Source organism: Carcharhinus amblyrhynchos, chromosome 19 (genome assembly GCF_965287045.1).
Source record: "Carcharhinus amblyrhynchos chromosome 19, sCarAmb.v2.hapA, whole genome shotgun sequence".
Lineage (NCBI taxonomy): Eukaryota > Metazoa > Chordata > Chondrichthyes > Carcharhiniformes > Carcharhinidae > Carcharhinus > Carcharhinus amblyrhynchos.
Window position 1 is genome coordinate 5,257,748 of NC_137342.1, and position 13,346 is coordinate 5,271,093.

A 13,346-nucleotide genomic window follows, 5' to 3' on the forward strand; every position below is an offset into this window, starting at 1 on the left:
CAGCTGGAGTGAGCTCTGGGAGCCTCTGTATCACTGCCAGTCCCAGAGGCCCAGCATTGTCCGCACCACGCTATGATAACTCTCAGCAATGGATTACTGCACCTGGAGCCCCTCTGCTATTGCTCTGTGACTGCACCATGCTCTTGAAGCCCGCGGCCTTAGTCCCTTGTGTCTTGAGCATGTTGACAAAACCTTCAGCCGTGGGTCTCAGAGACTCGGCTATGCCATGAACCCTGCTATCCAGGGCGACCGTTTCCTGCCCCAGGCTTTCCACCGCAGTCTCCACCCTTGCAGTGTTGGCCTGGGTACCACACCATGCTGGCACCATCTCCTGTGCCTGAAGGCTGTAGGACTTCTCCAAGCGGCCTTGCAGTTGCCAGAATGTTACTGACCGTCCCTCTGGCAATTTGCCTCTGTATCTCCAGCAGCTCTGAGAGAACGGATCCCAGCGGCTCAGCATCTCAGAGGGAGGTTTCTTGGGATCCAACAGACTTTTGGCTGCCATCAGCCCATGGAGATTCTCTCTTCCACCTGATGTGGATCTACTACTCTGTGTGGCGGACAGGTGGTGTGTCTTGGCACTGTGCTTGGACAGGAAGGGGTTATTTCGAGGAGTGCCAGAGGGATTTGAGGAAGATGTTTGGGGGGGGGGGTGGGGGTGGGTTTGGGTGGTGTGGGGTGTCAGGGAGTAGATTGATTCCCAGTGTGACAGACAGACTGATATCAGGATGTGACAAATGGACCCTCACACCTTGAATGAGGACATTCATTTTCTTGTAGCGCTGGACGGCACTCTTCAGAGTCAGGCTGCGGGCACTGACTGTCCACATCTGAATCCTGTCTTTACATTGTCCCTTTCTGAGTGTGTCTCAGTGTAATGTCCATGTCTTCACCCTGTCCATATCTCAGCGAGTCCTTAAACTGTCCACTGCATCCCAGGCTGCATTTGCTTTCCTGCTTCTGGGTTATCCACCCACCTGGGGGTACAGGGTACAAACCCTTCCTTCACTGCTTCCAGAACCTTCTGAGATCTGCCTCTATGAAGTGTGGAGCTGCTTTCTGCACTGCCATCCTCCAGTTTCAATGCAACTCTCCCTTGTTAACAGTGTCCAGCTGTGAGCCAGTTACACACCTTCAGGACTCCATCCCAGCTCGCTTCCATGGTAGTTCTTTCAGTGCACTAAGCGTAGGAGAACTGCAATCTGATTTATGCACCTACTTTTTCACCCAGAATGACACTTAGCCATATTTTGGAAAAATTCTGCTCTGGCTTTCTGGGCTATTGATCCAGTGACTTTACCACTGCCATCATGCATAATGAAGATACTGTGCCGTGGGTGGTACGGTAGCACAGTGGTTAGCACTCACAGCTCCAGGGTCCTGGGTTCGATTCCCGGCTCGGGTCACTGTCTGTGTGGAGTTTGCACATTCTCCTCGTGTCTGCACAAGTTTGCTCCGGTTTCCTCCCACACTCCAAAGATGTGCGGGTTAGGTTAATTGGCCTTGCTAAATTAACCGTAGATGCATAGGTTAGAGGATTAGTGTGTACAATACGTACAGGTATGGAGTTAGGGCTAGGTTGATTGGCCTTGCTAAATTAATCACATTTGCATTGGTTAGAGGGATTAGTGGGTAAAAGATGTAGGGACATGGGGGTAGGGCCTGGGTGGGATTGTGGTCGGTGCAGACTCGATGGGCCGAAGGGCCTATTTCTGTACTGTAGGGTTTCTCTGATTTACCACACCATCTCCTTGGAATTCCCAGCGCTTTCTGTTTCTCAGATTGCCGGCATTTGTAAAGCTGGTGATGTGGTTTGATTGTCCAGAATCTAAACTACCCAAACCTCCCCATTATCAATTTCACTGGAAATGCAAACCAGGGGAATTTTAACCCCACTTTTCCACTAGGTTAGCAAGTTAAAAGCCTTGTCTATCAATGCTTTTTGCTTCTCTCATACTGTAGAAAGAGTGTGACGCTTTTAAGAGTGGGGATGAAATATGATCGGATGTTTCTTACACACGTTGCTTTTGTCTCTGTTGCCTAGTTACTGTACCTTCTTACCACTGCTTTCACTTGTCATTAATCACCAGTATCCAGTCGATTTGAAAGATAGAAAAAAAACCCAAAGTGTAATTAAACCGGCTAATCCCTTATTACCCCAGGGTTCAAACCAACCTGACGAAAATAATCCGCCCCAGTTACTATCTTTTACAAACATTCAGTTTGAATCAATTGTTTGATAATTGTTTTATCACTACTTGCATATTAGCTTTTCCACACAAGGTGATACTCAGAGTTGTAAAAGTTATTAAAAAGCTTCCAAACAGCAAACAGTTCCAGCGTTCCAAACTTCATTCACAATGTTTGTGCAGTCGGTTAGACTAAACCGTTGCTGTCAAAGTCCATGTTAGCTGATACAGATTACGGGCATACTGATCTAATCTGACCAGCGGAAATCTGATCTGTTGAATGGGCCCCTCTAACACTAAGTCCATCCAGGAAGCTTCAATACGCAGTGTGAGGCTCTCAATAAACAGGCATTGGAAGGGTTGGTCTTTTCATAGCCCGGAGGAACCTGTCAAAAGAAACTGAGACATCCTATTGCTATTCCTGAGTGTTATAGCTGAAGGATGCACCTCTGGAGAGTTCTGATCAGAGAAGGGCGTATAAAGTCACACACAGTTTACTGATTAGAATGCAAGTCTTTACAGCTAACCTGCTATTCAAGTTTTAAAGATGCAGACAATGTGAGTGGAGATAGCATTAGGCATGGGTTAAAGAGATGTGTATTGTATTGTAGGGATATGGGGGTAGGACCAGTGGGATTGTGGTCGGTGCCGACTCAATGGGCCAAATGGCCTCTTTTCTGTACTGTTTCTCTCTGATTTACCACCACACTGTCTCCCTGGAATTCCCAGCGCTTTCTGTTTCTCATATTGAACTTCTTCACTCAAAGAGTGGTGAATCTCTGGAATTCTCTGCCCGTTGAAGTGATGGAGGCTACCTCGCTGAATATATTTAAGTCACGGGTAGTTAGGTTTCTGATAGACAAGGGAATTAAGGGTTATGGGGAGAAAGTGGGAAAGTGGAACTGATCCACTTCAGATCAGCCATGATCTTATTGAATGGCGGGCCAGGCTCGAAGGGCTAGATGGCCTACTCCTGCTCCTATTTCTTATGTTCTTATGTCTCCAGACAGGACAGTAAGTGAGATGTTGCATTGTCTGCATCTTTAAAACTTGAATAGCAGGTTAGCTGTAAAGACTTGCATTCTAATCAGTATTCTGTAAACTGTATGTGCCTTTATATGCCGTTCTCTGATCAGAACCTTCCATACACCTTCTGCAGTGTGGCTGATCAGGAAACTCTCCCACCCTTGCCGCAGGTACAGTGGAAGGATTTACAGACTGATAATCAACCTGTCTGACCACAATATGAATGCACTTTCCATGGCTGTCAAGTCCTAGAGTGGGACTTGAACCCTGAACTTCTGCTCCAGTGGTAGGGATGTTAAACTACACCACAAGACACCCTCTCTGCTTTCATCCAGCCTTTCTATTTTATATTCTTTCTACCATATCACCTTGTAATCTGTGGTGTTCAAGTGAAAATAACCAGGGGTAACTGGTTTATCAGTTAACTAAATGCACAGAAATGGGATTTTATAAATGCAATCAAGAATGCATGTGATGTTGCATACCTCTCTGGCTTTGCTTCTTGAATCGTCTGGTAAAAGAGAAACAAAATAAGTTGAGAATTAGGAAACAGTGGGAAAGTTTTGGGTATATTATACAAGTGATTAGATAATCAAACATAACTTAATTAGTTTGCACAAAATAATTAACGTGGTTCTGAGATGAGGGAAGACATTCAGAATCACACAATGAAATGTCCATATAAGTTGTGTATGTTTACTGACGTCTTTTTTTACATTTGTTGGCCCCTTGTTGGCCACCTTGTTGGCCAACAAGGGGCATACACGAGGTGGGTCGTGCGAGGGCTGCTCTTGGATGTTGCTTCGAGAGTTGCCTAGTGCTTCACGGCGTTAGTGTATGCTTAAACTGGACCAACTGATGGGCAACATGACAGCTCAGTGACTATCACTGTTTGCTGTGCAGATACATGGATTTGGGTTGGTGTCTGTGGGAGTTTGCGCATTCTCCCCGTGCTTGTGTGTTCTCCGGTTTCCTCCCACATCCCAAAAACGTGCTCTTACGCTGATTGGCATTAACAAATTGTCCCTAAATTCGGTCTCCCTCAATCTGGTTATAATTCCTTTATTGTGGAGTCCAATAGGTGTAGACAAAGGTCATAGGGAGAAGAGGGCACTCACAATGTTAAAATGGCGGCACGGGCTTGTTGGGCCGAAGGGCCTGTTTCTGTGCTGAGTTGTTCTTTGTTCTTTGAAATGCTTTGTGCCATTGCTGGTGTAATGTGCACAGCAACCTCCCATAAATAACAACCAGATAGTTTGTGTTAGGCGTGGACTGAGAGAGAAATCTTGGCACACTTCCTGCGGACACCACTGGAGTTCCTGTTATGTTTAGGTCACATTTAGTTGTTTTAGGTACATTACAAGTTCTTACTTCATAACGGAACTCAGAGTGGGAACTTACCGCGGTGACTGAGCGAGCCAGAAACTGGGTTCCTACATTTCTCTTAAAATGCTTTCTGATTTTTTTTCCGCTCAGTAACAATGATTTTGGTTATCCAAATTAAAGTTCAAACAAAAGATTTCAAATTCCAAAATGTGGCATGTCTTACCAATCCTGTTACTTGAACAGGCTGACCTCCCCCCCATGTGAAACATTGGCAGCAATGGAGACAGCTAGCAACATAGAAAATTACAGCTCAGAAACAGGTCTTTTGGCCCTTCTTGTCTGTGCTGACCCATTTTTCCACCTAGTCCCACTGACCTGCACTTGAACCATATCCCTCCACACCCCCCTCATCCATGAACCTGTCCAAGTTTTTCTTAAATGTTAAAAGTGACGCCGCATTTACCACTTTATCCAGCAGCTCATTCCACACGCCCACCACTCTCTGTGTGAAGAAGCCCCCCCCAATATTCCCTTTAAACTTTTCTCCTTTCACCCTTAACCCACGCCCTCTGGTTTTTCTCTCCCCTAGCCTCAATTGAAAAAGCTTGCTTGCATTCATAGAACATAGAACACTACAGCACAAACAGGCCCTTCGGCCCACAAGTTGCGCCTATCATATCCCTACCTACCAGGCCGTAGAACTATCTGTAACTCCCAATCCCATTAAATCCCATGTACTCATCCAGAAGTCTTTTAAAAGACCCCTGCGAGTTCGCCTCTACCACCTCTATCTATACCCATCATAATTTTACACACCTCTATCAAATCTCCCCTCATTCTTCTACACTCCAGAGAATAAAGTCCTAGCCTATTCAACCTTTCATGTGCTGGTCTTTAGCTACTCGCTCAGGATAGAGGGAGGGGGGAAAGTTGGCTTAACCTACCAGCTGTTTTGCGAGTTCTAAGTGTTTTTATGCTTCCCAAATCCCTGCAAAAATGGCAATATTGGTTAAATTCCTGATTGTCGGCAGAATCAGGAAGGCAGATTTTTAAGCCTGCCTCAGTAGGCCCTACTTAAAATTCCCCAAATAAACCTGGTTTCAGGTTTCTAATAAAGGATCCTACAAAAAGAGTAAACACAGTCGGGAAAATCTGGAACTTTTCCCCTCGCTGAGCTGGCTCCTCACTGCTTAAGGCCAATGTCAGGTGTGGCTCACTTTCACCTCTTTTCAGGAAGTCATTGTTCCTCAGTCAAAAAACACAAAATCCAGATGACACTGCAGTGAAGTACTGAGGGAGCATTGTACAGGAGCCAACCTTGGATTAAAATATTAAACTGAGTTCTCATCATCTCGCTCAGGTGGATGTAAAAGAGCAGGAAGTTTCCCCCAGTGTCCTGGCTAATAATAAGCTCTCAGTCAACATCACTAAAAACAGATGATGACATTGACATTTATGGGATCTTGCTGTGTGTAAGTTGGCTGCCACGTTACGACAGTGACTGCGCTTTGGGAGTACTACATCATCTGTAATGCTTTTTGGGACATCCTGTGTTTATCTGTGGGAGTTTGCACATTCTCCCTGTTCCTGCGTGGGTTTCCTCCAGGTGTTCCAGTTTCCTCCCACACCCCAAAGATGTGCTCTTAGGCTGATTGGTGTAACAAATTGTCCCTAAGTTAGTCTCCCCTCAATCTGGTTTCCAATGTGGAGTGCCGTAAGCGTAGACAAGGGTCACAGGTGGAAGAGGGCACTCACAATGTTAAAATGGCGGCGCATGCTCGTTGGGCCGAAGGGCCTGTTTCCCGTGCTGCGTTGTTCTTTGTATATAAATGCACTTTACTGTTTTTATTCTGGTCCTCTCCATTTCAGACAATATTGTTAGTCTGCCTCTTTTCCACTGTACTGATAGATCTGCCCATCTCTACCCCATTCTCGGTCTGAGGCCATTCTCTGCTTCCCTGGCTGGCCGTGGCAAGTTTTTCCTGGAAATCCCTTTGTTATGAGTGGATTTTTAAAAAAACGCTTGTGATAAGTTGTTCAAATACCCTTATACATTTGCAATGGGTGATTTTCATTTATATTTTTGTCATAGACAGTTTGAGGACATTATAAGCTTTTCCAATCTTAAGCATCATGAACCTTGTAGCCTGTGTCCCACTTTTTGAATGCCACCCCCACCCCTGTAGCTGGTGCTGTGATATTTATTTTCAAAGCTTAATGAAAATCCTGATGTATAGTACACAAGAGCTTATCATTTATTGTGTGACTACAGTAATTGAGAGAAAGGTGCATATAGAGAGTGTCTTTCCTCATTCTAAAATGATTCTTTTTAATATTGAAAGCAAATAAGCCTCTTTGTGAGGAACTGATAGAGATTTGGGGGGGTGGGGGGAATGGTTTGAGTTGGAATTGGGTTATGAGTGGAGGTGAACATCAGAAAAACAGGATGTATTGAAACTTTAAGGAGTTAGTGAATATTTCAAATAGAGAGTGTACAAAGTATGAGCGAGGATGTGAATGAAAAGGAAACGACTGAGGACCACAAATTCCATTCAGTCTCACTCTACCACGCAGTTAAAAAGGAAACTAGAGAAGGAAGTACAGCAAGTCCCTGCTTAACGGTGCTTAATTTTCACATCAGTAAATTAACAGGGTCTGTAATTGTTGCAAGATTTAGCATTGTTTCCCAAATGACCTGACTGGTATTTAGAGTGGCCTTTCTTGCTCTCTAACCCTCCGACTTGCGGCCTCTCCTCTCATTCTTTCTGTGGCTATGTCTTCCATCATTATGAAATGCTTTGAAAGACTAGCCATGGCACAAATCAATTCCGGCCTCCCGGACTGCCTGGATCCATTACAGTTCACCTATTGCTGCAACAGTGCACAGCACACTCCCTGGCCTTACACTCAACCCTGGAACGCCGAGATAACAAAGACACTTATGTCAGATTCCTACTTATATACTACAGCTCAGCCTTCCATTTTCCTATAAGACTCATCTCCAAACCTTGTGGGGCTTGGTCCCTCTCTCTGTGACTGAGTCCCAGACTTCCTAACCCATAGATCGCAATCAGTAAGGACAGGCAACAACACCTCCTCCACGATCATCCTCAACACCGGTACCCCATAAGGCTGTGCTCTCAGCCCCCTACTATACTCCTTATACACCTATGGACCTACCTGGCATTAAGTTGATCTTTCTCTACACCCTAGCTATGACTGTAACACTACATTCTGCACTTCCTCCTTTCCTTCTCTATGTACGGTATGCTTTGTCTGACTAGTGCGCAATACTGTATCCCAATACATGTGACAATAGTAAATCAAATCAAATCCTGCCTCTCACCAGTGCCACTCATCTTCCAATCCCTTGCTCATGGGGGAGTGGGGGCAGGCAGGGGGGTGAGGAGACTGAAGAAGTAAACAAGGACCACAACAGCCCTAGTTTATCACATTTGCACCATCGGGACTCACAACTCCGGAGCTCCAGTATCGGATTGGAATCTTGAACAGGAACGCGGGTTTTGGAGAGGTAGGCAGCCGGAGGGTGAAGTCAGGGGATGGGAGGTTTGGCAAAAGAATGGGTCAGGGAGAGGCCAAAAGTCAGAGGGTTGGACGTAAACACGTCACGTGGTAATGAAAGCCTCCTGCCACTTGAGGCGTTGGAGTGCCACAACTGGTGGGAGGGTGTAGATACAATGAGAGGAATGGGATCTGGAAATTTATATATTAGAAATGAAATATTACCACATGTATGGCTATAACATCTGAATACCCTGGATCTAATCATCCTTGTGCACTTTATGCTTGCTTTACCTGAAAACTACAAATAATCTTATTTCTCCATTTTAAAACGTACCAGCATTTTATTAAAAATGTAATATTACAATATGGTGGGAGCAGGTATGATGGCGAACTTCAAGGGACAACTAGACAAGTACATGAATAGGACAGGAATGGAAGGATACAGACTCTACGGTTTTACTTTAGGCAGGCTTCATGATCGGTGCAGGCTTGGAGGGCCAAAGGACCTGTTCTGGTGCTGCACCTTTCTTTGTTCATTCCCTGATTATCACCAATATTGTAATTGGCTCATGCCAAGTCTTTCTGTTCTCTCAGGTTTGAAGGAAAGGCCACCCTGAGCTGAACTTCAAAACCTTCAGCTTGTTACCCAACAAAGCAGAGAAGGAGAAATCAACCTTTGCGCTTGACAGCCTTGTCTGGATAGCCCCTGCCTCCATTCCTGACCACAATGCACCTGAAAGTCTGCCCACTGTGTCATCAGTGTTGTGGATGGAGATCCCACATTCAGGGTTAACAGGCTGAAAGGTAACCCTCACCACCACCACCATCACTGCTGCCCCCACCCTCCACCCCACCCAAGCTCACTGACCTAAAGTAGCACTCAGTAAAACATTGACTCGATTTTAAAATTCTCAGCTTTGTTTTCAGATCTCTCCATGGTTTTGCCCTTCCCTATCTCTGCAATCTATTCCATCCCCACAACCACCTGATTTACTGCACTCTTCCAATTCTGCATCTGAGATAGCCTTACTTTAATCACTGTCTTGGTTCTAAATTCTGGAATTCCCTCCCTTAATCTCACCACCTCCCCCCTACTTCTCTATTCTCATTTAAGATGCTCCATAAAAACTACCATGATGGGCTGAATGGCCTCTTTCTGTGCCAGTGTATCAGTCCCAATATCTGCTTATCTGGCTTATTAACAGGATCCAAGTGGATTGGTGAAGCTGAGACTAAGACACAGAGGTTTCTTTCATTGACAAAGTTTGTTGACTTGTTCAGTTTCACAGTTCTCAGGACTTACTGCCCACAGGCTCCTTGATCAGGGGAAGGGCAGTAGCTGGCTAGTTGAGTGTCTGAGTCACACTTAGTTCAGCTTCCCCTAAAAAAGGCGACTTCAGTGTCTTGCCATCTGGAGAGACACCTCTATTAAATACTGCCTTGCATATCTGAATCTAATTGGTAGAGATTGCTTGTTATGATTAGCAACCAATGATGGTATCATATTATTACTGTGTCAGGATGGTAAAAAAGTGAAATTGATAGAATTTGGTCTTTTCCAGTTAGTAAATCCCGATATTTCTACGCTGTGATTATTTATCTCTCCACTGTTTGCTCTGTATAATTGGTTGCCACATTTAACTACAACAGTGACTGCCCTTCAAATTGATTTAACTGCAGTACATTGGGAAATCTAAAAATGAGAAAAGGCAGATCCTTATTAAAATAACATCAAAATATTATTGACAACATAACACAGGGCACATTCTTCCTTTACAGACAACATTTCCTTTTGAATGTTTCAATTAAATTTGCCTCTGCCACACTCTCAGACAGTGCATTCCAGATCTTAATCTCTTGCAGTGTGAATCTGTCTCCACCACACTCTCAGACAATACATTCCAGATCCTAACCACTCACTATGTGAATCTGTCTCCACCACACTCTCACAATACATTCCAGATCCTAACCACTCACTGTGTGAATCTGTCTCCACCACACTCTCAGACAATACATTCCAGATCCTAACCATTCACTGTGAGAATCTGTCTCCACCACGTTCTCAGACAGTGCATTCCAGATCCTAACCACTCGCTGTGTGAATCTGTCTCCATCACACTGTCAGAAAGTGCATTCCAAATCCTAACTGCTCACTGTGTGAATCTGTCTCCACCATGCTCTCAGACAGTGCATTCCAGATCTTAAATACTCACTGCGAGAATCTGTCTCCACCACACTCAGACAGTACATTCCAGATCCTAACCACTCACTGTGTGAATACATCTCCACCACACTCTCAGACAGTACATTCCCAATCTTAACCACTTGCTGTGTGTATCTGTCTCCACCACACTCTCAGAAAGTGCATTCCAAATCCTAACCACTCGCTGTGTGAATCTGTCTCCACCACACTCTCAGACAGTACATTCCAAATCACTTCTGTTTGTTTTACCAATTATTTTAATATCTGTGCGCTGGATCCATTCATGAATGGGAACAAGTTTCTTCCTATCTACTCCATCCAGACCCCTCACAATTTTGAATACCTCAATCAAATCTCCTCTCAGCTTTCTCTTCTCCAGGAAAAACAGATCTCACCTCTCCAATCTGTCTTTGTCACTAATGTTCTTCATCCCTGGAACCATTCTCATGAACCCTCTTTGCAATCGCTGAAACCACCTTAACATCCTTCTAAAGTGTAATGACCAGAGTTGGGCGTAATATTCCAACTGAGGCCAAACTCATGTCGTAGAAAATTCAACCTCTTTGCTCTTGTACTCTGTGCCTCTATTAATAAAGCCTAAGATAAAGTATACTTTATTAACCACACTCTCAATCAGTCCTGCCACCCTCAATGTGTACGTACACCCAGGCCCCTCTGCTTGCCCCACCCTCTTTAGAATTGTAACCTTTATTTTATATTGTGTCTTCTGACCAAAATGAATGACTTCACAGTTCTCTGCATTGAACCTCATTTGCCACCCATTCCACTAACCACGCCTACGTCCTTTTGAAAAGCCACACTATCCTCCTCACAACGCCTCCAAATTTCATATCATCTGCAAATTTGGAAATTGCGTGCTGTTTGCCAAGGTCTACGTCATTAACATTCATGTGTTAATGAATATGTTAATGAAGGAAAGGAACATTCATCCAGGGAAACTCTGGTTTCAACAGAATAGTTGAGTGGTTTGTCTTTGACTGGCACAGATGCTATGGGCCAAAGGGCCTTTTGCAATGCTGTCTCCCTCTATGATTCTAAACATTTGTTGTGATGTCATGAGGTCCTGAAAGGTGCTACAGAAATGCAAGTGTCTTTTCCCTCCAAAGATGGAACAGCCTCAACACCTAAATGAAACGTGGTACAGCATTGTACAATTTAACAAGTCCCTTTGTAAAGGAGGTTGACTGCGAGGAGCCTTTATTTCAAGGCTACCTTTCACATCTGTTTGGTCAGGGTCCACCTGGATGAAGTGCATTTCAGTTTGGACACTGCAACTGAAGGCTGTGTTCTCAGCCCCCTGCTATACTCCTTATACATCTATGACTGCGCGGCCAAATTCCCCTCCAATTCGATTTTTAAGTTTGCTGACAACACCACTGTAGAGGGTCGGATCTCAAACAATGATGAGACAGAGTACAGGAATGAGATAGAGAATCTGGTGCGGCGATAATAATCTCTCCCTCAATGTCAACAAAACGAAGGAGATTGTCATCGACTTCAGGAAGCGTAAAGGAGAACATGCCCCTCTCTGCATCAATGGGGTTGAAGTAGAAAGGGTCAAGAACTTCAAGTTCTTAGGTGTCCAGATCACCAACAACCTGTCCTGGTCCCCCCCATGCCGACATTATAGTTAAGAAAGCTCACCAACACCTCTACTTTCTCAGGAGACTAAGGAAATTTGACATGTCAGCTACAACTCTTACCAACTTTTACAGGTACACCACAGAAAGCATTCTTTCCGGTTGTATCACAGCTTGGTATGGGCTCCTGCTCTGCCCAAGTCCGCAAGGAACTACAAAAGGTTGTGAATGTAGCCCAATCCATCACACAAACCAGCCTCCCATCCACTGACTCTGTCTACACTTCCCACTGCTTTGGCAAAGCAGCCGGCATAATTGAGGATCCCACGCATCCTGGACATTTTCGCTTTCACCTTCTTTCTTCGGGAAAAAGATACAAAAATCTGAGATCACGTACCAACCGACTCAAGATCAGCTTCTTCCCTGTTGCTGTCTGACTTTTGAATAGACTTACCTTGCATTAAATTGATTTTTCTCTATACCCTAGCCATTAGAGGTATAGGGTAACACCACATTCCACACTCTCTCCTTTTCTTCTCTATATACGATATGTTTTGTCTGCATACCACGCAAGAAACAATACTTTTCACGGTATGGTATGTGACAATAATAAATCAAATCAAATAGATTTATATAGATGATCTGGAGGAGGGAACCGAGTGTAGGGTGTCGAAATTTGCTGATGACACCAAGATTGGGGGAACGGCAAATTGTGCGGAGGGTGTGGAGAGTCTGCAGAAGGATCTAGATAGGCTGGGCAAATGGGCCAGGAAATGGCAAATGGAATTTAATGTTGGCAAGTGTGAGGTGGTCCACTTTGGTAGGAATAATGGTAGGAAGGATTATTACTTACGTGGCGAAAAACTGCAGCAGGCGACGGTGCAGAGAGACCTAGGGGTCCTTGTGCATGAGTCGCAAAAACCCAGCTTGCAGGTGCAGCAGGAAGGCGAATGGGATGCTGGCCTTCATAGTGAGGGGGGTTGAATATAAAAGTAGGGAGGTCTTGCTGCAACTATATAGGGCATTGGTGAGGCCGCAGCTGGAGTACTGTGTGCAGTTTTGGGCGCCGCACCTGCGCAAAGATATTTTGGCTTTGGAGGGAGTGCAGAGGAGGTTTACTAGGCTGATACCGGAGTTGAGGGGGTTGAGCTATGAGGAGAGGCTGAATAAACTAGGTTTGTACTCGTTAAAGTTTAGAAGAATGAGGGGAGATCTCATTGAGACGTATAAGATGATGAATGGAATGGATAGGATAGAGGTGGAGAGACTCTTCCCGCTCAAAAAAGACAGTAGGACTAGGGGGCACAGCCTCAAGATAAAGGGGGGTGCGGTTTAGAACGGAGTTGAGGAGGAACTTCTTCACTCAAAGGGTGGTGAATCTCTGGAATTCTCTGCCCGTTGAAGTGGTGGAGGCTGCCTCGCTAAATATTTTTAAGACGCGGGTTGATGGGTTTTTGATAAGAGAGGGGATTAAGG

The 13,346-nt window shown here is 44.8% G+C and overlaps 1 protein-coding gene across 1 annotated transcript in view; it reads right to left on the minus strand.

Moving 5' to 3' along the window:
• plekhg7 (pleckstrin homology domain containing, family G (with RhoGef domain) member 7) overlaps window positions 1-13,346 on the minus strand; it is a 75,106-nt gene that overhangs the window by 39,593 nt on the left and 22,167 nt on the right. The window contains exon 3 of the mRNA XM_080207798.1: window positions 3,701-3,726. Coding sequence (XP_080063924.1) covers window positions 3,701-3,726 — 26 coding nt within the window. The remainder of the gene's footprint in view (window positions 1-3,700; window positions 3,727-13,346) is intronic.